The 23360-nt window shown below is 41.3% G+C and overlaps 2 protein-coding genes and 4 non-coding genes across 10 annotated transcripts in view; 4 read left to right on the forward strand and 2 right to left on the reverse strand.

Moving 5' to 3' along the window:
* Positions 1–2120: 2120 nt before the first annotated feature.
* Positions 2121–2311, forward strand: LOC117748238. Its single transcript, XR_004611563.1, has one exon. It is a non-coding gene; the product is annotated as a U2 spliceosomal RNA (small nuclear RNA).
* A 1396-nt stretch (positions 2312–3707) lies between these two features.
* On the forward strand, positions 3708–3898 carry LOC117748203. The gene has a single exon (XR_004611530.1). It is a non-coding gene; the product is annotated as a U2 spliceosomal RNA (small nuclear RNA).
* A 1396-nt stretch (positions 3899–5294) lies between these two features.
* Positions 5295–5485, forward strand: LOC117748215. Its single transcript, XR_004611541.1, has one exon. It is a non-coding gene; the product is annotated as a U2 spliceosomal RNA (small nuclear RNA).
* A 1396-nt stretch (positions 5486–6881) lies between these two features.
* On the forward strand, positions 6882–7072 carry LOC117748226. Its single transcript, XR_004611552.1, has one exon. It is a non-coding gene; the product is annotated as a U2 spliceosomal RNA (small nuclear RNA).
* A 705-nt stretch (positions 7073–7777) lies between these two features.
* Positions 7778–13834, reverse strand: tmem88b (transmembrane protein 88 b). The gene is made up of 3 exons (XM_034557697.1): positions 13323–13834; positions 10641–11045; positions 7778–8429 (listed from the first exon to the last, which is right to left on the reverse strand). The coding sequence occupies exons 2-3, from the start codon at positions 11037–11039 to the stop codon at positions 8145–8147; spliced, it is 684 nt and encodes a 227-aa protein (XP_034413588.1). The 5' UTR covers positions 11040–11045; positions 13323–13834; the 3' UTR covers positions 7778–8144.
* Positions 13835–17671: 3837 nt separating this feature from the next.
* Positions 17672–23360, reverse strand: part of kdm6ba (lysine (K)-specific demethylase 6B, a) — an 85170-nt gene continuing 79481 nt past the window's right edge. For all 5 annotated transcript variants that reach the window (XM_034557592.1, XM_034557594.1, XM_034557595.1 and 2 more), the window contains 12 exons: positions 23105–23231; positions 22708–22813; positions 22033–22238; positions 21705–21832; positions 21552–21620; positions 21258–21406; positions 21013–21127; positions 20479–20666; positions 20256–20397; positions 19857–19983; positions 19429–19599; positions 17672–19293 (listed from right to left, as the gene is read on the reverse strand). In XM_034557592.1, coding sequence (XP_034413483.1) covers positions 19279–19293; positions 19429–19599; positions 19857–19983; positions 20256–20397; positions 20479–20666; positions 21013–21127; positions 21258–21406; positions 21552–21620; positions 21705–21832; positions 22033–22238; positions 22708–22813; positions 23105–23231 — 1543 coding nt within the window. In that variant the 3' untranslated portion in view covers positions 17672–19278. The remainder of the gene's footprint in view (positions 19294–19428; positions 19600–19856; positions 19984–20255; positions 20398–20478; positions 20667–21012; positions 21128–21257; positions 21407–21551; positions 21621–21704; positions 21833–22032; positions 22239–22707; positions 22814–23104; positions 23232–23360) is intronic.

The raw sequence follows: 23360 nt of genomic DNA on the forward strand, positions 1-23360 counted from the left end.
GTCAATTTCCTCTGTTTAAAACCCCAGATTTAAAAGTCTTTATTCTGAGGTCTCTAATTTCTGTAAAGTTTTCACCTTGGCCCTTTAGCCTTTTAGAATTTTCCAGTGTTTCTGGGCTACTGACATTATGAGTCAGATTGTGTTTAAATAAGCATTGTGGTGGCAGAACACATAAGGGAACAATGGTATACTGGAAATGTTAAATACATCCAGATATTATTGGGTCCAGTGGGGACTAACAAATCGTCTTATGGGTAGCTTTATTGTTGGACTGGGAAAAAGTTGTATTATTGTTTATTGGCTCATCACCTCCACCAGCTCACAATGCAGTCTGCTGTACGTAAAGGCAGATCGTTGACTTTTATCATTTAATTTTATTGTTGTATTTATTTATTTTCTCTTTTGTCACACAACGTTTGTTTAACAACCATAGTGTTTGTTTTATAGTATGTCTAGGCCATTTATTATACAGTTTTTTTTTAAAATACTAGATCCGGTTAATCCAGCAGAGCTGCGCATGTGTAAATGTGTAAAAAATGTGTAAAAAAAACTCAATGAGTAACTTGACCTCTCTATTAGTAAAGAATGACCTTGACATGGCTTCGAGACATTGTTTTGGAGTTTAGGGGACGAGATGTTGAGTCATCAAAGGCGCAGGTCCACCCTCGACTGTCTTCATCCCAGGTGATATGATAATAAACTGTAGTTTTACATGTCGGGGACATCACATTGGGCCCCTGTAGTTGAGAAGTGAAGCCAAAGCAAAGAGTGGAACTAACACATGCTTACTTGGTACAAATAAGACTTAAAGAATAAACAAAAAACACAGTAGTTTATTGAGCGCCAATGTTTCTATTCATTTGCAAAAGTGAAAACAAAAAGGTTTCCGGAAGTAACTTGCCCCTTGGCGTTCAAACAGTGCGGCAAAGCATGACGGGAAAGTGCAACAACACGTTAACGCCTTTTTAACAATGATGTCATACGACTGATGCACAGGTCTAGTGTCTTTTCATCATTGTGCTTAATCTGATACGATATCGATGCTTTACTTCCAGTACACAGAAAGCTGACTCTTATGTAGATGAAGGACGAGCATCTGTCGTAAACGAATAACACATACTTGCCTATAGGAGACCCCATGATCATGAAGGTGGTGCACACGAGGAGAGGAGAGGCCATTGCACCCAGACGGAGATGATCGCTCTTTGGCGATATACATGTTCAATACAAAGTTAAGGTGCATAACTTCTACCTCTGACACAGAGAACTGGTATCAAGTGATTGATGACAGTACTCGAAACAACAAATAATTATAATAACATGTTATATGAAAAGAGACATTTTTACCACTAATCTTCATGCAGTTCATGGAGATCCTCGGTGTTGAATTAAATGAATAAAAACCGAGGTGTGTTAAAATGGTACAGAGCGAGAAAAAGTACAAACATACAAACATACAATAACACAGAGTAGTGCGGCAATATAAACATATAAATGTATACAAATACAACAGCAGTTTTGGGGGGCCCTATTAATTAATGGGTATGATAGTCCAACAAAACACATTTAAATTATTTGAGAATAACGACGTATTAGTGAGCTGTTAAGATGCACATATTTGCATCTCATGTCTCATCTCAGACATCTCCGGGTGGTGTTCCCTCTGTTCTCCACTAGAGGGCACTGGAGCGCAGTTCTTTGTCCGTCCCGACAGGTAAACATCAAATATTACTTTGCTCCTCATATCGTATCAGAGCGGACTGATTATATAATCTGAAAGGTTCGGGTCGCATTTATGAGTCAGTGGACACTAGATGTGTTTAAACTAAGAAGTTACGCCTCTCTCTCTGTTAGTCAAGAAACTGTGCGTCTTAAGTTCCTATTGGACGAGACTGTGCCACGTGACCAGGGAGCGCTCTGTTGCTGCACACGAGACAACATTACTTTGTTAAAAAACGACCGATTTGTCTGCAGTTTTGTGAACTTTTGAGTCAGCTTGTGTGTTTTATTGTTTCTGTTTCGGTCCCGTGGAGTTTAGTTGTCACTGAAACAGATCTCAGACCCGTGAGTGACGGACACTGTGCAGAGAATGTCTTCCTGCGCTCTGCCCTCATACAGGCATCGCTTCTCGGCCTTTTGGCTAAGATCAAGTGTAGTATCTGTTCTTATCAGTTTAATATCTGATACGTCCCCTACCCGGGGACCATATATTAAATTGATTTTTGGAATAGGGAGATGGAATAGGGGCTTGCTCCGTCCACTCCACGCATCGACCTGGTATTGCAGTACCTCCAGGAACGGTGCACCCCTCTAAAATGTCAACAATTAAATACACTTATGATATTTAAGAGTATAACTCACTGTGTTGCCACATTCATCCATAGCTCTAGTTACATCAATGTTTGAAAGGGCGTTTATTATTATAATTATTTAGTTGTCTGCACTTCGTGTTGCTGAAGAAATAGGAAGTGGTTTTAATACTAGAAACTAAAGGGTGACTTTATTCTTTCATCTGAATCTCAAATGTTGATCATACAACTATTTTCTTTATTGCTGTATGTGTTATTTTCTGCTTATTTAAACCAGCTGTTTGGCTGTTACTTATTTTATGTAAAAATAGATCCAACTGGTGAGTTTTTCACATGAAAACACAGCATTGCATGCTGGGAAATGCGCCGTCTTTTCTCAAGTAAAGTGTTACAAAAAAGTGTTAGCCTACGTTTTAAACTGGTTATTCTGTATTGCATTCATGTACATTATCTCCCCCTTATATTCTCTGATTCTGGTCATTTCTATATATTCAGCACCATCAGTCAGCATAGTGACGTTATGCCTCTGAAACGGGACCCCGATACATAATATAGTTATTCTAAGTTAAAGACACTAGACTCAGATTTATTTCACATCTGTCAATTTCTCTTATCGATTTCTTTTCGGGAGCGTGAGTGTCATTTGTTCTTTGTACTTCTTCATAATGTATTCACGCTCTCAGCTGTGTGCACGTGTAAGTGAAAGCAATACCCAAATGAGAGCATGCATACCTGTCACATTTCACTTCTCATTCTCTGAGTTTCTGACAAACCTATTCAGATCAATCAATTCTGGAAGGAAGAATTACTCTTTAGCTGATTTTATATTTATGTTTCCCAGTGCAGACATATGCAACCTGTGAATGAAAGACATTACTTTATTTGAACATGGTCACAAGCCAAAATGTTTGGCTAAGAGACATCTCCGGGTGGTGTTCCCTCCGTTCTCCACTAGAGGGCAATGGAGCGCAGTTCTTTGTCCGTCCCGACAGGTAAACATCAAATATTACTTTGCTCCTCATATCGTATCAGAGCGGACTGATTATATAATCTGAAAGGTTCGGGTTGCATTTATGAGTCAGTGGACACTAGATGTGTTTAAACTAAGAAGTTACGCCTCTCTCTCTGTTAGTCAAGAAACTGTGCGTCTTAAGTTCCTATTGGACGAGACTGTGCCACGTGACCAGGGAGCGCTCTGTTGCTGCACACGAGACAACATTACTTTGTTAAAAAACGACCGATTTGTCTGCAGTTTTGTGAACTTTTGAGTCAGCTTGTGTGTTTTATTGTTTCTGTTTCGGTCCCGTGGAGTTTAGTTGTCACTGAAACAGATCTCAGACCCGTGAGTGACGGACACTGTGCAGAGAATGTCTTCCTGCGCTCTGCCCTCATACAGGCATCGCTTCTCGGCCTTTTGGCTAAGATCAAGTGTAGTATCTGTTCTTATCAGTTTAATATCTGATACGTCCCCTACCCGGGGACCATATATTAAATTGATTTTTGGAATAGGGAGATGGAATAGGGGCTTGCTCCGTCCACTCCACGCATCGACCTGGTATTGCAGTACCTCCAGGAACGGTGCACCCCTTTAAAATGTCAACAATTAAATACACTTATGATATTTAAGAGTATAACTCACTGTGTTGCAACATTCATCCATATCTCTAGTTACATCAATGTTTGAAAGGGCGTTTATTAATATTAATATTTAGTTGTCTGCGTTTCGTGTTGCTGAAGAAATAGGAAGTGGTTTTAATACTAGAAACTAAAGGGTGACTTTATTCTTTCATCTGAATCTCAAATGTTGATCATACAACTATTTTCTTTATTGCTGTATGTGTTATTTTCTGCTTATTTAAACCAGCTGTTTGGCTGTTACTTATTTTATGTAAAAATAGATCCAACTGGTGAGTTTTTCACATGAAAACACAGCATTGCATGCTGGGAAATGCGCCGTCTTTTCTCAAGTAAAGTGTTACAAAAAAGTGTTAGCCTACGTTTTAAACTGGTTATTCTGTATTGCATTCATGTACATTATCTCCCCCTTATATTCTCTGATTCTGGTCATTTCTATATATTCAGCACCATCAGTCAGCATAGTGACGTTATGCCTCTGAAACGGGACCCCGATACATAATATAGTTATTCTAAGTTAAAGACACTAGACTCAGATTTATTTCACATCTGTCAATTTCTCTTATCGATTTCTTTTCGGGAGCGTGAGTGTCATTTGTTCTTTGTACTTCTTCATAATGTATTCACGCTCTCAGCTGTGTGCACGTGTAAGTGAAAGCAATACCCAAATGAGAGCATGCATACCTGTCACATTTCACTTCTCATTCTCTGAGTTTCTGACAAACCTATTCAGATCAATCAATTCTGGAAGGAAGAATTACTCTTTAGCTGATTTTATATTTATGTTTCCCAGTGCAGACATATGCAACCTGTGAATGAAAGACATTACTTTATTTGAACATGGTCACAAGCCAAAATGTTTGGCTAAGAGACATCTCCGGGTGGTGTTCCCTCCGTTCTCCACTAGAGGGCAATGGAGCGCAGTTCTTTGTCCGTCCCGACAGGTAAACATCAAATATTACTTTGCTCCTCATATCGTATCAGAGCGGACTGATTATATAATCTGAAAGGTTCGGGTTGCATTTATGAGTCAGTGGACACTAGATGTGTTTAAACTAAGAAGTTACGCCTCTCTCTCTGTTAGTCAAGAAACTGTGCGTCTTAAGTTCCTATTGGACGAGACTGTGCCACGTGACCAGGGAGCGCTCTGTTGCTGCACACGAGACAACATTACTTTGTTAAAAAACGACCGATTTGTCTGCAGTTTTGTGAACTTTTGAGTCAGCTTGTGTGTTTTATTGTTTCTGTTTCGGTCCCGTGGAGTTTAGTTGTCACTGAAACAGATCTCAGACCCGTGAGTGACGGACACTGTGCAGAGAATGTCTTCCTGCGCTCTGCCCTCATACAGGCATCGCTTCTCGGCCTTTTGGCTAAGATCAAGTGTAGTATCTGTTCTTATCAGTTTAATATCTGATACGTCCCCTACCCGGGGACCATATATTAAATTGATTTTTGGAATAGGGAGATGGAATAGGGGCTTGCTCCGTCCACTCCACGCATCGACCTGGTATTGCAGTACCTCCAGGAACGGTGCACCCCTTTAAAATGTCAACAATTAAATACACTTATGATATTTAAGAGTATAACTCACTGTGTTGCAACATTCATCCATATCTCTAGTTACATCAATGTTTGAAAGGGCGTTTATTAATATTAATATTTAGTTGTCTGCGTTTCGTGTTGCTGAAGAAATAGGAAGTGGTTTTAATACTAGAAACTAAAGGGTGACTTTATTCTTTCATCTGAATCTCAAATGTTGATCATACAACTATTTTCTTTATTGCTGTATGTGTTATTTTCTGCTTATTTAAACCAGCTGTTTGGCTGTTACTTATTTTATGTAAAAATAGATCCAACTGGTGAGTTTTTCACATGAAAACACAGCATTGCATGCTGGGAAATGCGCCGTCTTTTCTCAAGTAAAGTGTTACAAAAAAGTGTTAGCCTACGTTTTAAACTGGTTATTCTGTATTGCATTCATGTACATTATCTCCCCCTTATATTCTCTGATTCTGGTCATTTCTATATATTCAGCACCATCAGTCAGCATAGTGACGTTATGCCTCTGAAACGGGACCCCGATACATAATATAGTTATTCTAAGTTAAAGACACTAGACTCAGATTTATTTCACATCTGTCAATTTCTCTTATCGATTTCTTTTCGGGAGCGTGAGTGTCATTTGTTCTTTGTACTTCTTCATAATGTATTCACGCTCTCAGCTGTGTGCACGTGTAAGTGAAAGCAATACCCAAATGAGAGCATGCATACCTGTCACATTTCACTTCTCATTCTCTGAGTTTCTGACAAACCTATTCAGATCAATCAATTCTGGAAGGAAGAATTACTCTTTAGCTGATTTTATATTTATGTTTCCCAGTGCAGACATATGCAACCTGTGAATGAAAGACATTACTTTATTTGAACATGGTCACAAGCCAAAATGTTTGGCTAAGAGACATCTCCGGGTGGTGTTCCCTCCGTTCTCCACTAGAGGGCAATGGAGCGCAGTTCTTTGTCCGTCCCGACAGGTAAACATCAAATATTACTTTGCTCCTCATATCGTATCAGAGCGGACTGATTATATAATCTGAAAGGTTCGGGTTGCATTTATGAGTCAGTGGACACTAGATGTGTTTAAACTAAGAAGTTACGCCTCTCTCTCTGTTAGTCAAGAAACTGTGCGTCTTAAGTTCCTATTGGACGAGACTGTGCCACGTGACCAGGGAGCGCTCTGTTGCTGCACACGAGACAACATTACTTTGTTAAAAAACGACCGATTTGTCTGCAGTTTTGTGAACTTTTGAGTCAGCTTGTGTGTTTTATTGTTTCTGTTTCGGTCCCGTGGAGTTTAGTTGTCACTGAAACAGATCTCAGACCCGTGAGTGACGGACACTGTGCAGAGAATGTCTTCCTGCGCTCTGCCCTCATACAGGCATCGCTTCTCGGCCTTTTGGCTAAGATCAAGTGTAGTATCTGTTCTTATCAGTTTAATATCTGATACGTCCCCTACCCGGGGACCATATATTAAATTGATTTTTGGAATAGGGAGATGGAATAGGGGCTTGCTCCGTCCACTCCACGCATCGACCTGGTATTGCAGTACCTCCAGGAACGGTGCACCCCTTAAAAATGTGAGAAGTAAAAATGCTTATGATTTTTAAGATCAGAAAACACTATTCCTGTGGAGCTATACATATGCTTTGGGGTGACAGAGCCCTGTATACACTTTGGTGTTGGCTGGTACTGAAGCAGTGTGTTTCCCCCTAGTAGTGGACTCATCCCATCCCAACAAATGCAAATACAGGACAGACACAACTCCAACTGAATCCAACAACTTTATTTCTAAAAATTAAATGGCACAACAAATTGCAACTACTTAACAGAAAACTACATAAACACGTTTTTCATATAGTGTCAAGTAACCTGTGTTCTAGTTTCACTTTGACTATTTCCTGGGTTTCATTCAGGGAAGTTAAGGCTGACTGGAGGTCAGATTAGATGCTTTTGTCCTCGTGACAACTCATTTCTTTTTAACCCCGGCAGTCAGACGTGGTTAAGTTCTTTTGATTGTTTTAATTCATTGCTGATTTACATAAATACTGTAATGTATTGATTTGAATTATCCAGCGTCTTAGTATCATGCTGTCAACTTATTTCTACAATTACACATTTGACCTGATGTGTGTGTGTGTGCTTGCATGCGTGCGTGAGTGTGTGTGTGTATGCGTGTGTGTGAGTGTGTGTGTCTGTGTGTGTCCTCTGCTCAAAGACATCATGCTGTAACTAGTTAAAAAAACGGCCAATGTGTCCAGTGGAATAATACCAACAAATACCATCGTAATTATTATTTATTTTGTATTTATTTGTAATTATACCAACAAATACTGACAAATACCTGAGTACATCATGTATCCCCCCCCCAGAACAATCAGAAATGTTGCTCTGAAGTTAAGACATGGGGTGTAGGCCTTTAGTCAGTGTTGGTAACAATAGCTCGTCTTCCCGGATGTTCCGCTAGTTGTTACAGTCATTGCCGTGTACAACTTCCTCCCTCTTCTGGCTGTTTTCCTGTTCCTTGCATCCATTGCCAATCATCACACACAACCCCCACCCGGTTCTCTTCTTCAGTTCCCTTCATATTCTTCATCTGATGGTCTTCCTCACCCCCTCCCCTCTCCCCTTCCTTCCATCTTCATTTCACACCCAGACCTTTCCCTTTCCACTACCGTCGGCTCCATCTCGGCCGCCACAGCAGCCAGTGCCCGTGCCACGGTGTCGGGTGGCTGGCAGGTTCTTGTACACGGCCCGGCTGTACGGGATGAAGCACAGGCCCAGCTGGAGGTGTCGGGCCAGGCGGCAGTACGCGGCCAGCGCCAGCACCAGCAGAGGGGTGACCAAGAGAAAGCCCACCACCAGCAGAGCCACGCAGCCTCCGTCGGTCAGCAGGTCCGAGCAGTAGGGGGTCGTCCCGTGAGGGCGGACCTGGGGGGACGAGAGGAGAAAGACGAATAGTTTGGAATGATGTGGCGGCAGACCGGATGCTGTAGAGGCCAGTTGGTTATTCAACCGCGGAGCAAGTGTGGCACACATGTGGCACATATTCACACCCACACGTTGAAGGCCTTGCTCAAGGGCATCTTCGATAATAGGATACGAAAGGTACCACCCTTTTCCAATCAAACTTGGTTCTGGGCATCCAACGGTCTCCCATACAGTCATAATCATGTTGATTGTTATCTGAATATTTTATGATCCTTCAGATTGAGGTCAAAGGTCATCTGCAGAGCAACCTGGCTTGCAGATTTACAAATTAGGTGAGAGTTTTGGCCCTGTTATTATGTTTTATTTAGTATTTTTAAGTTATCTTTGCACACATAGAGCACCAGGGATGTAAATGCTTTTGTGAAGTGCAGGGAAGAACAGATAAGGACGACAGATGAGGTGCTCTCGGTTAGGAGACGCCAGGACGTAGTCTGAGGTCTCTCACACTCTCACATGCGCTAAATTGCTTGGTCACCAAATTTTGACAATAAATAAATAAATAAAACTTTTTGGGAACTGATGTGTGTATAAACACAGTGTGGTGACGCATGTACACGTGTTGCTGAGCAGAACACTGGGGGAGTGGGAGAGGAGATAAAAGGGTCATTTCAGTGTGGGAGAGGAAAGGAGAGACAGCGGGCCTGAATCATCCTTATCACACCACGAAGGATGAAGTGAACACTCAAGTGCATGAGGAAAGTGCAGAAACTATTTTTTTTTTAAACTGCGGGAGCTCAGGGGGTATTTATTATGGTAAAGGTTGTATTCGTAAACATTGTTGGAGAAAATGGAGCATGCACTTTTAATATATAATAAAAAAGTATCTCACACTGTTGCTAAAAGCCTGAAAATGTTAATTTCCAGATCTTGCATAGGTTTCACAGAAACATCGTGACGCCATCCGGATGGATGTAGAGTTACAGCTGGTCAGAAAGAAATTCCAGCTGGAGATGGAATGCAAAACAAGGAGGGAGGGAGTGTGGCGAAGAGTAAGCAAATGAGCCCTCTAAGAATGTGCTTATTTTTGCTTGTGTGAAATATTGTCCTTGGTGTGACTGTTATAACCAGAATTCCCTCGAATAACTGGAAAATGTTCTCATTGTTGCCTGTTCCATTCGAAGAACCCTAAATACTTATCTCACCTGTCTTCATCTACGTTTTTATTCACAACCCCATTCTCCTTTTGATTCCTCCCCCTCTCTCCATCCTCCCTGGTCCTGGTTAATCCCCCTCTAAGCTGCTGTCACATGAGGCCTAATTATGAGGGAGCAGGGGAACAGAGAATTCTGCTCTCTCCGGTCATTAAAGGGGGTCGTCGGCCTGCAGAAATGCCATCAGTTTGCATTAAAAGTCTCTGAACCGCGGTGACATTTTGGGCTAGCACAGGTTAATGCTTACTGACTAATTGGTCAAGAAGCTTGTTTTGTTTGAGTTCCACGTCGTCTTTTATGTTTTTAGCTGTCCACATCACATTCTGCACATTGTTATAGTTCGCCTGATCCCAAAAGCCATTAAATCCTCAGATGGATACCAAACAGCCTTTTAAAGTTTTTGGTTTTTGATGCCTTGCTCCCTAGACTCCTGACCCCTCACCCCCTCCAGTTCTTACATCTCCTCTACATCTGAAAGAACCTCCGACTTATCAGATTATAAAACTTCTCATCGCTGGTGGAGCCAAGCCCCACCCCTAAGCCCCAGGCACAACTGTTTGGAACTTTTGGATCAAAGTTATGAGATTAGGACTTTTAGATGTTATGTAAAAAGATGGATATAGCTATTTCTTTATTCCTCTCTACTTTTGTTTAGATGGAACAAATGTGTGTAAACATCCATCCTCGCCGACATGCAAACACATTTTTGCAATGGGTTTTTTTGGATGTTGAGGTCAAATGAAGGCTTGGAAATATTTCCGAGGACAAATATTAGAACAAGTCTGATGAATTACGGTATTTATGCAAAGAAGTTTGCACCAAATGTCTAATTGAGGTTTAAAAATCTCCAATCAAGCGAACAAACGAGTTGCAAAATGCTCATGAGTAAGCTCTCAGTGGGACTTGCAGAAAACAAGCCTCACAAAAACCAAAACCCTGGACTGAACACAGCGCTCCCTCTCACCTCCCCACCATCTCCCCTGTCTCCCCCTTTTCTTACTGTAGAGTGGCACAGGAAGCCAAACACGACCATGACGATGGCCGGCGTCAGGATGGTCCCGAACACCAGCCCAGCGAGGCAGGCGTTGATCGTGGCGATAATCAGGTTCTGGGCCGTCACCAGCACGGAGCAGGCCCAGCAGTCCAGGGACCCCCGCAGCTCCAGGGGCGCTTCACTGCCCCCGCCGCCGCTCTCGGCTGCGGAGTAAGGAGGGGGTACGACGACGCGTGAAGGCGTCTCTCTGCCTCCGCCCACAGCGGCGGTGGAGGCCAGTGAGTTGGAGTGGTGGAAATGCTGGTGGTGGTTGCCGTGGTGATGGTGGTGATGCGGCGGCAGTTCCTCGGAAAGGTCCAAGGCCTGGTGGTGGGCCCCCTTCTCTAGAGTACCAGTCATACTCATGGTGAACTATGGGCAGAAAAATATACAAATTAAAGGTCAGACCCAATTAACTATTTAAGGTCTGGAGGCTGTTTGTGGGACACGCCTCTTATGAGACTGGATGGGTGCAGTAGTCGGATGCCATAGCTACACAATACCGAATCAAATGCTTATTTGCTCTGGGTTCACTAAGAGGTCAGAGGTTTTATCCGTCAGGAAGCAAGCCTTGTGTGATGCCGTCTGTGAGGTGATGATTATCAGAGCGCTGATTGTCCAAAAGGAAAAGGAGCCATAATTGCTCGATGTAGTTTATGTTGTATAGAGATGAAGGCCAACTGGCATCAAAGCTTCTGTTTATACACACTTTGAACAAAACCTACAGTTTAATGCGGAAACTGCCGATGCTGAAATTTAAAATATTAGAAATTTGTAAGAACAATATTAAAGATGATTAACTGTAAAAATGTCCTCATCAGTGCTGTATGTCTTCTTCACAATAAACACATTTAAGGGAGCCTTATTAAGAGAAGAAAAAAAATAGTTATGTCCCATACAGTATTTCTTGTCAGATTTTCTTTCTCTAAAATATTGATATCAGCCTCAAAGATATCGTCTTGCTATAGCGTGAAGACGAGTCTGTCAGAATCAACATTACTGTATTATCCTTGTATGTATACATTTAGCAATACAAGATGTTCCAAACATTTTAAAATACATTTGCTACTGAAGTGACTAGCTTTCATTAGATTATTAATTTATTAGACTTTTCATTTCTTCAAAGGAGAGAGGAGGTTTGAGACGCTGCTATTTTCCGCTAAAGAACCGATAGCAGAACCACTAACTCCGCATCTTATCAATACTTTTTTTTTTTACTCATTTTGTCACAGATTCGGTTTCGGGGGCATCCCGAGTTAAAATTCATTCTGTTTGATGACAGATTCAATGTGGTGCGCAGCTGTCTCTGGCGAAGGATATCCGCACTTGTCAAAGGTCAGGAGACGGGGGACAGTAACCAGCGCAGCTGACAAAAAAACCAGTCATGGAAAAATCCAAGTAGCAATGACAGGGTGAACCTGTCTGTCCTCTTCGCCAACGCAACAGACAGATGATGGCCGCTTTCACATTTGCAATATGAAGATATTTCGCTCTCAATGGGTCGTAAATGTATTTGTTTAGTTTAATTGCGGTTGGTTGTACATCTCGTAGTAGTTTAATCGCTCAAGATGGAGTATTACTGCTAAAGTACCACATCGGCATGTACACCACCGCTCTGATGTTCACGAATCTAGAAGGACCAACAGTGGACTGTATTGGTGGTGGCGTGTGATGGGTCATATTTAATAAAAGAATATTATTGCATTATTTGTTGCCGCTTTTGTGTACAATGAGACGGCTGCTTCATCCCGCCTTACAACAGCTGTTCAGTGTCTTCCACGCCAGCGTGAGATATAACATCACTTCTCTGAGCAGAGGCATTACACTCATGTTGGGGCATTTGTTAGATACATATGCACTTGAAGCGGAAACAGAACGGACGTGTGTAATTCAAAAATAACAAACAAATTGTGCTTTCGTTTCCCATTGGCTGAATATCAGAATTGACAGTGGAAGGCGATATTTACAACGCCGTCCTGGGTGCTTGAGCGCTGTTTATTTTCCACGCCAGGTTCCCATTGTTGCTCCAAGTATTGTTTTAAGGTGGAAGGTCGTATAGGAAGGACTAGCAGGAAAGTGTGTATGCGCTCATGCATGCGTGTGTGTGTGAGGTGACTCATTGTGCCCCTTACTGAAAATACATTTAGGCTCTCCACCCATTTTACTCACTGTTCTTAATATGGTTTGAGGAGCATTTCTTTTGAATTATGCGTCAGGCCATTGTTTGACCCAAGGAATTCTAAATCGGGGGAATATTGTCCAACGAACTCAACACGTCTGCCACATCGTGGCATGTAGTCACCCAATACACCTCCTTGATTGACTGAACACTCTTCATGCATGTGCATGCCATCACATAGAATAGATTAGCAGCTAGTACGTGCAGTGATGTCATGCTTAAATGCTGAAGGGAGGTTTTCTATTGTTCCATCATTCTATTATTCTATTGTTTGGAAGAAAGCCACTGCGATAATTAATTCCATGTCCCTGCGACCTCTTAGACTTGTTGCTTAATGTCCAACTGTAGTAAGTAAGATCTGTTTGGGTCCTTTCAGGTCAGAGGGCTCAGTTGAAGGAAGACGTCTTGGTGGAATGATAACGACGTGATTTTTGAATATGTCTGAGTGATGCAGCGACACTTGTACTCACATTGCGCTGTGGGGCCCGGTACGCCTCTCGCTGTTCGCTCTCCAGATTGTTGCCGCTTTCCTCACGTCTCCTCAAGACCACTTCCGTCCAGTCAGTCCTCGACCCACATTCACCAACCTTACGCTTCAACTAAGTCCTTTTTAATGGTCTCTTTTTTCCCTTCAACTCGCCACTGGCCTCTTGAAACAGGGTTACTTTCCCCCCCTCCCTGCCTACCTTCTGTCAGGTTGAAAGAGCGCGTGTCTTTAAAGGTTTCCTCTTAAATAAAGCCTTATCTATTTAGTGGTGGTATGTTGGTATGTCGGGTTCCTGCTGCTGCTTCTTCTCTCCACTATCCAGAGTTGTCAGTGGAACTGATTATGCCCCATGCAACATCAAATGCCTATGCCGTTGGGATGGAGCAGTAACGCAGAAATGCTCACGTTGGCTGTGGTCTTTGTTTTAAGTATGAACTTTTTTTCTGTCCGCCCTCCTCTTTGTACCTCCCCATCTGATCGAGTCCACAGCGCTGTCTCTCCTTCCCTCCCTCCTCTTGCACTCCCTGCATCCATCCCACTTTCTCTCCACCCACAAGGCTTATCAGACCCCTGCCTTTCCCCAACGACTCCTCTCAGCACATGCATTCCCCCTCACATATCCAGGACATGTTACCCCCCCCCCCCCCCCACAGCCTGTCTATGTTGCAGTGGGGGCTGGGTGCTGCTTATTGGGGGTCAGAGCGAGGCAGTTTGCCTGATAAGTTGAGATTTAAGAGAGCAGAAAATGAGGGGGAAGGGGAGCAGAGACAGACTTTTGTCAAGAGAAGTAGGGAAGAGGTACCATGGTGCTGGGCTCATTATTCAAGTTGTGTACTTTGTTATGCTCGGTTGTAAAAGAGTCCAACGGTGGAGACAATTACAACATGTCTAACTAAATTACATTTCTCCATCAGTTAAAATGGTTCTGTTTATATGTTTCATCACACTTTTACTGCTTTACCTGCTTTCGAATTATCTTCCATGATTTGGATTTTGTCTTCACTAAAGGAGCGTTTCGTTTTTAATATTCATATGGGGTTTATTTTTTTCTCTACGCTGCATTTTACTATTAACTGATGTGAGACTTGTATTTAATGAATATATTGGGGTATATTAGAGTGATCCAAGCCAGGCTTACTTATCCCATTTGGGTGCGTGCGTGTGTTCCTGAGCTTGAGGGCCTCACTTAATGACATATAAAGAGTAGAAACAGTATTTTAGGCCCGTTTCCTCATCTTGAAGGACATTGTCTTTGATCGCCACGTCCCCACGCTGTTCTAAAACATCCTGTTGCTAGGACTTGACCAAGCTAAACCTTTGAAGCATAAATAACAACATCCATGGAGCGTTAGTTAAAGGTATGTGTCGTTGAGATGAATTAGTTTATTAATGAACTAATAACTCAAATGGACTGAAGTTGTCAGAAACTTCTTATGTCGTGGTTTGGAAGCAGTCCAAGAAGCAACAAGGGCTTTTTGAGGTTCAGATGGTCATTTATTATAGCAGAGGTCAAACCTCGGGTATGACAGTAGTTGAGAAAAAGATATGAGATGTTGTGTCTGCACTGTTTACAACGTATGATTACAAATATACAATCAGGAGATGTTTTCAGATAAAAGCTCGGATTATATGGCATACAGAATTAGAAAAGGAGGAGGATGAAGTAAAAACTACAAAGATGTCGAGGAAGGCGGTAATCAGCAACGATAAAAGATCAGAGCGTAAGCTAAATAATTAGTGTCGTCTGATCCTGATATTCCTTTCTTCCCGCTGCTGTGAGATTGCAATGTTTGTTTACTTCCAGTCCGCCGGTCCTCCTCCTTTTTCCCTCCATGTGGGAACTATGAAGACATTTATGTTTATTCATGCTTCTGCAACAAAACATCTGTCTGAAAGAACAGGATTTGTATATCTGCAGGAACATGAGCATGGGGATTTTTTTATTACAGATGAAACAGTGAATACACAATCTTTCCTATCGAGTTCAACAAGAGCAGCATTGTTGCGGTGTTGATTGGACACCACCGTATTTCGTCTTTAGCGGAGGGGAGAGCATTCATCCTCTCATCACCACCTGACTGCAGAGCGGTGGACAAGAAGACGGACGGAGGTGGTTTTCCTGTGTGGTTTGAAGCAGGATTTCCTTCAGTCTGTCCAGTAATGCTCGGCCCCTCCTCCGGCCCCGTGGCCCCCAACTTGACCTGAGGACACCGTGACCTGCTAATGCTTTGTCACACCGTCTGGGAATTGTCAGGTTATACACATTTTCCATCCCCACCCCCCCCCACCCTCTTTTTTTTTTTTTTTTTTACGTACATCCAGACACACATTTGTGTTTCATAATGTAAAGAGGACATCTAGTTTCTGACTTTTCTGCACTTTATTAACAGATTCTGCAACACGACACATTCCCTCACACAATTCACAGTGCAGTATGGAAGAGAGAAGGACATTGTGTGTGTCGTGCTCGGCAACATAGTTTACGATACTAGTTTACATTATGGCTCTGCTCTCTGTGTATGATGTTTAAAGGTGTTGTTTGACTCGTTCAATAATTATCAGTGAGGAAACCGAAGCCCGAGCCTTCTTGTTACGGCTGCCTGCTATTTCCTGCTCTATCTGTGAAGTTGTTCCGCCCCTACAAGCTCCTTCCTTAGTTTACCCTGGATACTGATGTCTAAATGGAAACTTTTATGTGGACCTCAGCCTTCTATTTCTTCACACGCATCGCTAACAATAGCCAGCTTCAAGTTTGGGACGCAAATGACCAAGCTGTGACAAATGTTTGGCACAGCTTGGGGATATGACTTGTTATTGTAGGAGTGGAGTAAAGGGGCTGAAGGTGGGAAGATGAACACATTATTACTCCTTTTGGAATATATGGAGAAAACGCAGAAATTGACACTTTGAAGTTCATGTTTTAAGCCTTTTAATGTCAAGCTAAAAGTTGGAAGTTATTCAGACTTTTTAATGAAGCAGTCAGAACAGTGAATGACAACGAAAATATGATATGAGTTATAGGGGCGGACAATATGGCAATACAGTGAGACGAATAAGTTCATCAACTTTCAAAGATTTTGCCATACTTTATACCGTAGTAAGCTGTCCTTGTAATGTCTCCTGGTTTAAGAGTTATGTTTTATGCCAATATTACATTTTTGCAGAATTCTTGTGTCCGATGGGGTACTTTGATGGTATTGACTGAAATTTAGTGGTTTAGCCAAAACCAGATATTCCTATTTGGTTAGTTTATCCATAAACAATTTAAAGTATTTTCAGAAAAACCTTTCTATTTTCTTTTATTGTGATAGACAATTGCATATTAAGATAGAGAATTGTATGCATATTGCACCCCCCTATGTCCTAACCTCTATCAGATGAGTTTGTTTTGCTCTGGATTTATAGTGTGATGAAAGCAAAGTAGAATTCAGTCTAATTTTGATGCTGTGTGGTGCTTTTCGAGTGTGATCAAATTATCTGTAGATAACCCTATAATTTAATCTAAGAAATTTAAATACCTGTTTGTGGACCCTTTCCATACATTATAAGACATCATGCCACTTCAATTTCTGACCAGTTAGATCAGTGACACACATAAACTTAAGTTCACTATACATTTATTATAAAACGGTCCAACATAGTTTGCCATAACTCCTCACTATATCAGGGAAACATAACTCATAGACTGGTGGAACCAAGTACAATACGATGCTGTTTATTACAAGTATGGATACATTCTTTGTTATTGTATTTTATATGGCACAAAGGAAGAGATTTGAGGTCTAGTAGTTGACCAATATGAGCTTAAGGGGGTGATCTCATGTAGAAGCTCCTGCTTCACAAACTGGGCTTTCTCCAATCCGTTTATATTATTTATATTTATAGACTTCTTTCATGACATACTATACAATAACTTTTGTTATATTCTTTGTCATAATATATGACATTTCTTAATGACTTACTATAATATGACTTTTTATATTGTTTTTAATGGTACACCAGGCTGACTTTTTGTATTATGTGTTTTATGGCACACGATACTACGAAGCAATTTATGACATTTTTTTATGGCATACCTTACTATGACTGAAGAATGTCATAAGAGTCATATTGTAGTATGTCATAAAATAGTCTGTCAAATTGGTAAAAGTGTCAAAGGAAGTAATAAAGAAGCCTTAATATAAAAAACTAATCTTATATTGAAAAGTCATAGGTTACAGTCGAATAGTCAGAAAATGACCTAACGTCTATTCCTGACCACTTTTCCAATGGTGTATCAAATGTCACCAAGCAAATCTATTGAAAAAAAAAAATCAGATGTTTACCAGTCTCTTTTGGATTTATCAAAAAGTTTTTATTATTAATAATGTCACACAAATTCACAAGTGTTTAAGACGTCTGGCTCAGTTTGGTGTGTGTGTGTGTGTGTGTCTGCAAGTATGTCTGTGTGAATTCTCTAAACAGTGCAGTTATAAATAAAAGGACCACAAAGAGAAGAAAAAGGATAAGGTAATATTGCAACAGGAAAAATAGAATTCTCATTTTAAGAAGATGAAGAGAAAAAGAAGTTGTTCAAAGAGAACATTTAGCACCATCTATCCCATTATCATATTCAACAGATAATATCATAAAATCATTAAAATCTCGTCTAAAAGCCCCTACATAATAAAAAAAATGACCATTTCTCAAAATACTTTGGAAACAGTTTTTTTCCTTAATGAGCATACAAACACAGCATTCCATTAGTCATCTTCTCTACGTGAGCAGTGTGCCTATTGTCTACAGGAAATGTGGTGTTATATTCGAGATAAAGATATCATTTAATATATATCAGAAGGAAAAAGGCAGGAGTCATGAGAGGCAAGCACCATAGAAACAGCAGCCTCCACTCCCGTGGACACACAACCCCAAATTTCAGTTCTTACAGAGCAATCGTTTACTATAAAAAATAAAGAGGGAAAAAAAAATAATAAAAAATCGAAAACTTGTACAACCCTTTTAAAAAAAGGGAGACCATTGATATCCAATAAATAGAAGAAACATTTTAAATTAAATGTACAATGCAAAAAAAAATAATCCAGGAAATACTAAGTCTGCATATTGGAACAAAACAATCAGAGGTACAACACACAAACACCAGATGGCAATGATTTTTTTCTTTCTTTTTTAAAGAGATACTCCATACAGAGATGGAAGAAATGAACAAAAAGACCTGATGCGTGACAACTTATTATTCTCCAGAGGAAATTAAAAGTATAATTCATACAAACACAAGATTTACAACACATACAAGAATTTGAAAGACAAAATGAAATCCCCCCCAAAACAACCAAAGTCGTTAAAACCCGTATGTTTTGAAGCATTCCAAACATTTGTATTTTTTTTTTTTAAATTCTTAATGCTCTAGAAAAATGTTCATATCTCTATTATTAGTATTTTTCATGTTCTCTCTTTTCTAAATACAAGGCCAATGTGGTATATATCTAGGTTGATCTAGTTTAGAAAAAACAAACCAATAAATTATTTCTTAAAAAAGACAGCACCCCACAAAAATTGCAAACAGCATGTACAAATCTCAGTATTCAAGACGACAACAACAGGAACAAGTTCTCTGGTATTGACACAAACGCACCATTGAAACCATCATGTACCCACTGCAGTCTGTTCAATGGCAGCACCAACTGCCCCCTTGTGGGTGTCTGGTTAAAAGCACCATCTGAGAGTAAACTGGTATTGTATTGGCGGCTTTGTATTTCTTTTTGTAAACAGTAATGATGAGTAAACGTATTCAACTGGCTGTTCGGCAAGTGTTAGCAGTAGTAGCAAAAATGATTTTAAATAATGAAACGTTAAGTTGAGAACCAAAGTGAAACTGTGTCTTTTGTCCTGGCTTGCAGGAGTTTTGGTTATGGCTGAGGAGACGCAGGAGGGGAGCTCTGTCACCGGGAGGAGGCCTGGTGAGACACACACACACACAGTCATTCATAAACATTTTAATGGAAAGAAGCCTCAACATTCATGGAGATGACGGGGAAAAAAACAGGAAACCGGAACAAAAGCCGCCCGGAGCATGGAACAGAGGGACTCACCAGATTGAAGGAGTCGTATATGTTCATGAGCTCCTCTGTGCGGTACTGCTCCAGCACCACCACGTTCGTCAGGTTAGGGCTACGCTGACGTGCGCAGTCCTCACAGTGAACCACATACGTCTTCCTGCTGTTGCTCTCACTCGTCACAAACAACAAATTGAACACCTCCACCTGTAGAGGAGAGAATAGGTTAGGAAACAGTCGAGGTAATAACACTGATCCAGATTCCTCACTTTCACCAGACTCAAACCGTGTGCCATTATCGCTAGAAAATGACTTTAATATGTAAGCCGAGCGTTCGGTTATGTAGTGGAGTGTTGGTGAGTTGTTGATATACTGTTCGCTGTTTACGAGTCACCAATAAACTGGCAAGTGACTCTGATAAAGAGAGACAGCGTTTCATGTGTGAGTGACTAATGGATACTCACGTCACACTCATTGCAGTAATAGGCAGGCTCGTCCTTGACCCGACTCTGATAAGATAACTTCTTCCCGTCAGCCACCAGTTGGTCCCGCAGGATCTGGATGTGCTTCATGGACTGCAGCAGGCAGTGTCTGGCAGAAAGGAAAGGATACAAACAAATGTTATCACATTTTTATATACAGCTTTGTGTACGTATTATTTCAAAAGAAATCCAATACTACAAACTCAGCAATACATACTACTTTGATCAAGGTTATAAAGTTGATTGTGAAGTAGTGCTGTTGACTTACTTTCTTCTTCCACATCTCTAACATGTACAACACATTAAAACCTTTATGATTACTAATACTATTATTGGTGGAACTAATAAACTGGCAACTAAGTAGAGTTAACGTGTACTCACTTGACCATCTTGAAGGTGTCCGGGTCAGTGATCTTGACAGTGCGGGCCGCGTTCCAGGACACATGAATCATGGGGACAATGGACTTCACCTTCTTCACTTCGTTCCACTCAAACCTCTCAAGGGCCAGCTGGTACTGGTAGGCTGCGTGAAACAACGTTGAACTCTGTTTTACTAAATATTCCAACTATTGTTGGCGTGATCTGTATTTAGTGCCCTCCTTACCATTGAGAGGACCCACATTCCACGCGATGTTGTTGCACCAGCCAACGGCCTGAACCCAGTGAACGGTTCCAGCGTTGATCCACACCAAATCTCCAGGCCGCTGAATGAAGCGGTACACTGGGATGTTTGCTTTGTAGAGGTCCTCCAACACTGGCCACCAGGACCCCGTCAGGTAGTCCACTCCATGCCTGAGCACATAAGAGAAAAACACATGTAGGACTCTGGAGAAAGGTGTTGTGCAGTGATCGCCAAAACTTCCCAGCATGACATTCTAGGGGGTGAATTTTACACACCAGTCGAGGTCTATGAGCTTGTAGTAGGCTTGGCTAAACTGACTACTATCTGTGGATGCATCACCCATCATATACATCATTTATTTGCCCCCACAGTGTCTTTTTGGAAAGATTCTGGCCCTAAGCTAAGCATCTTAAATAAACATTTGCACTCCTACTATTTTATATTGGTGTAAACGATCAATATTTCTAAAAATAATAAAGTCAGCCTGCCCTCTCAGATTTGTCCTTGTCTACTCACTTTTCACAGAAGTCACTGATGGCGTGCCAGTAGTTCTCTTGGACAGAGAACCACTCACAGTCTCCAGGGCCAATATTGATGTTCACAGAGCAAAAGTTATTGTTCTCCTGGTGACCTGTTGATTGAGGGAAGAATATTCTCACATATAAATGGTATTTCATGGTCTTTACTTTAAATTGAAAAACTGAATTAATTGAAACTGGCGTTTCATATTAATGGTTTCTTCCACATGTTGAAGACATTACCTGGCGTTCGGCTCCCTGGAACTTTCATGTAGAGCTGGACGGTGTTCATGCCGAGGATGGTGTGTCCAACGTGGCTCAGCATGTTTCCACTGGATGCCACGCGCATAAATGCCGGCAGCTTCTGCAACTCCTGAAGCTGGGACTTCCACCTAAGCAAAGACGTCAACTTTTATCTTTAGTAACGTATGAAAAGTAGCATTATTATGCATGTGTAAACATATGTAGTCGTGGTGACCACCGTATTTTGCCACATAAATCACTATTGTCGAAGAGTGGTCTGTCGAAGTTGCTCACCTCTTGGGATCTGAGAGGTCAATGTTGGTGCCAAACTTAATTATCTTCCCCACTTGTTTCTGCTCACCACTGAGGAAAAGGAAAACATTATTATGTTTAAGTATTACTACAAATTGCAAAACACTATTAGTAAACTTTGCACAATATCCTTACCTGCTACTTTCTTTAGAGCAGTCCTTGCTTGGAGTATCAGAGTTGTTTGATGGCTTCTTCTCCTTCTCCTTCTCTTTCTCCTTCTCCTTCTCATCTTCATCCTCCTCGTCATCGCTGCCTTTCTCCTCCTGGAGACACAAATCCCAACATGTTTATAAGCTTTATCACAGCATATAATAAAGAAACATGGAAGTCCTCACATATAAAAACCATTAAACAACATGTTCAGTGTACATGGATGCAGAAATTATGGAAGCTCAAGTTGTTAGAGAAGGAGAAGAACTAACAATATCGCCAATTGTGTCAGGTATAGTAGAACATATTTTACCTGTAGACTCTCTTGGAAGCTGGAGGCCTGGTATTGGGCATACTTGGCAATGGTGGTGTGTGAGCGACTGCTCTCACAGGGCCACGTCTGGGCTGTCCCACTGGGGTCCCAGTTCTCATCAGCAGGCTGCTGTACCTGAGTCCTCACCTCTACCGCCTGCTCGGCATTAGCTTCCACAAGTGACTTTGTAGAAAACAGCCCCAGGTCTAAAAACAATGACACATTTACATTACAACAGATTAATGCGGATACATAGTATATTGTTTGCATCTAAAAGGGTCAACAACTATTTTAAGTAGCAAGATGCTTAAAGGCAACAGTGTTTTTAAAAACACATTATTGTTTACATATTTTCTGTCTGAATACACCTGTATTCCCACCCTGTCTCTTTAAGCCCCTCCTCCCCCGACAAAAACTCCAATCTGCTATGATTTGCAAAGGTAGTTCTCAAGTTGAGGCTGGAGATACTCGGATGGGCGCGTATATTCTAATGAGACTGCATATCAAATCTGAAGGGCTTGTTGAATCACATGTTTTTCTGATCTAGGCAGCCTACATAATGCCTGAATTGTCTTGTTTCTTTTATCAGTTGGTAGACACTACAGGTGTATCAGCAGAGCCTACCATGAGTTTTGCATGTCAATAAATGTAACGCATCAACAAGTGTCAACGTACTGAGTCGCAGAGATCCAGCCAGGCCTCTGATGACAGTAACAGGATTCTTGGGGTCTGTACAAAACTGCAGCAGCACAGGGGAGAAGGCATCCCTCTTACTCTCCAACTACAGAGAAGAAAAATGACATCAATACACTGAAAGTCAATGTGTCTTCATGCGCAACACATTACCACAAGAGGGCAGCACATGCATATCGTATCTAAAATAACTTTATGGTCCGTTATGTGTTATATATTTGTGTGCTGTCTGATTAAACAGTAATGGGCCTTCCCCTATTTCCTCAGTTGGTGCTTTTGGCTATTTGTTGTGTTTATTGTGTGTTATAAAGGATAGTTTTATTCCAAGTGAAAGACTAAGAAAGCGTGTATACAGTAGGTATGAAATATAGGGACGTACATAGATGCTGGGTGTAGGAGGGTTGAGTTTCTCTCTGGGAATGGCTTCATCTGAGGTCATGGTGGGCTTGACAGAGAAAGCTGGGAGCAAGTAAGATTCTCTGAACTTCTCTTTCACTCTGGCCCCCCTACAACAGGAAAAAAACAGAACATGTTGACAGATGCAAACACAAAATAAACAAAACCCGTGTGTCTGTTACTAGTCCTGTGCGCATGACATCTGATGGGTTGTTTTCCTTTGCCCAACACAAATACAC

Source organism: Cyclopterus lumpus, chromosome 18, assembly GCF_009769545.1.
Source record: "Cyclopterus lumpus isolate fCycLum1 chromosome 18, fCycLum1.pri, whole genome shotgun sequence".
In the NCBI taxonomy this organism is placed as follows: domain Eukaryota; kingdom Metazoa; phylum Chordata; class Actinopteri; order Perciformes; family Cyclopteridae; genus Cyclopterus; species Cyclopterus lumpus.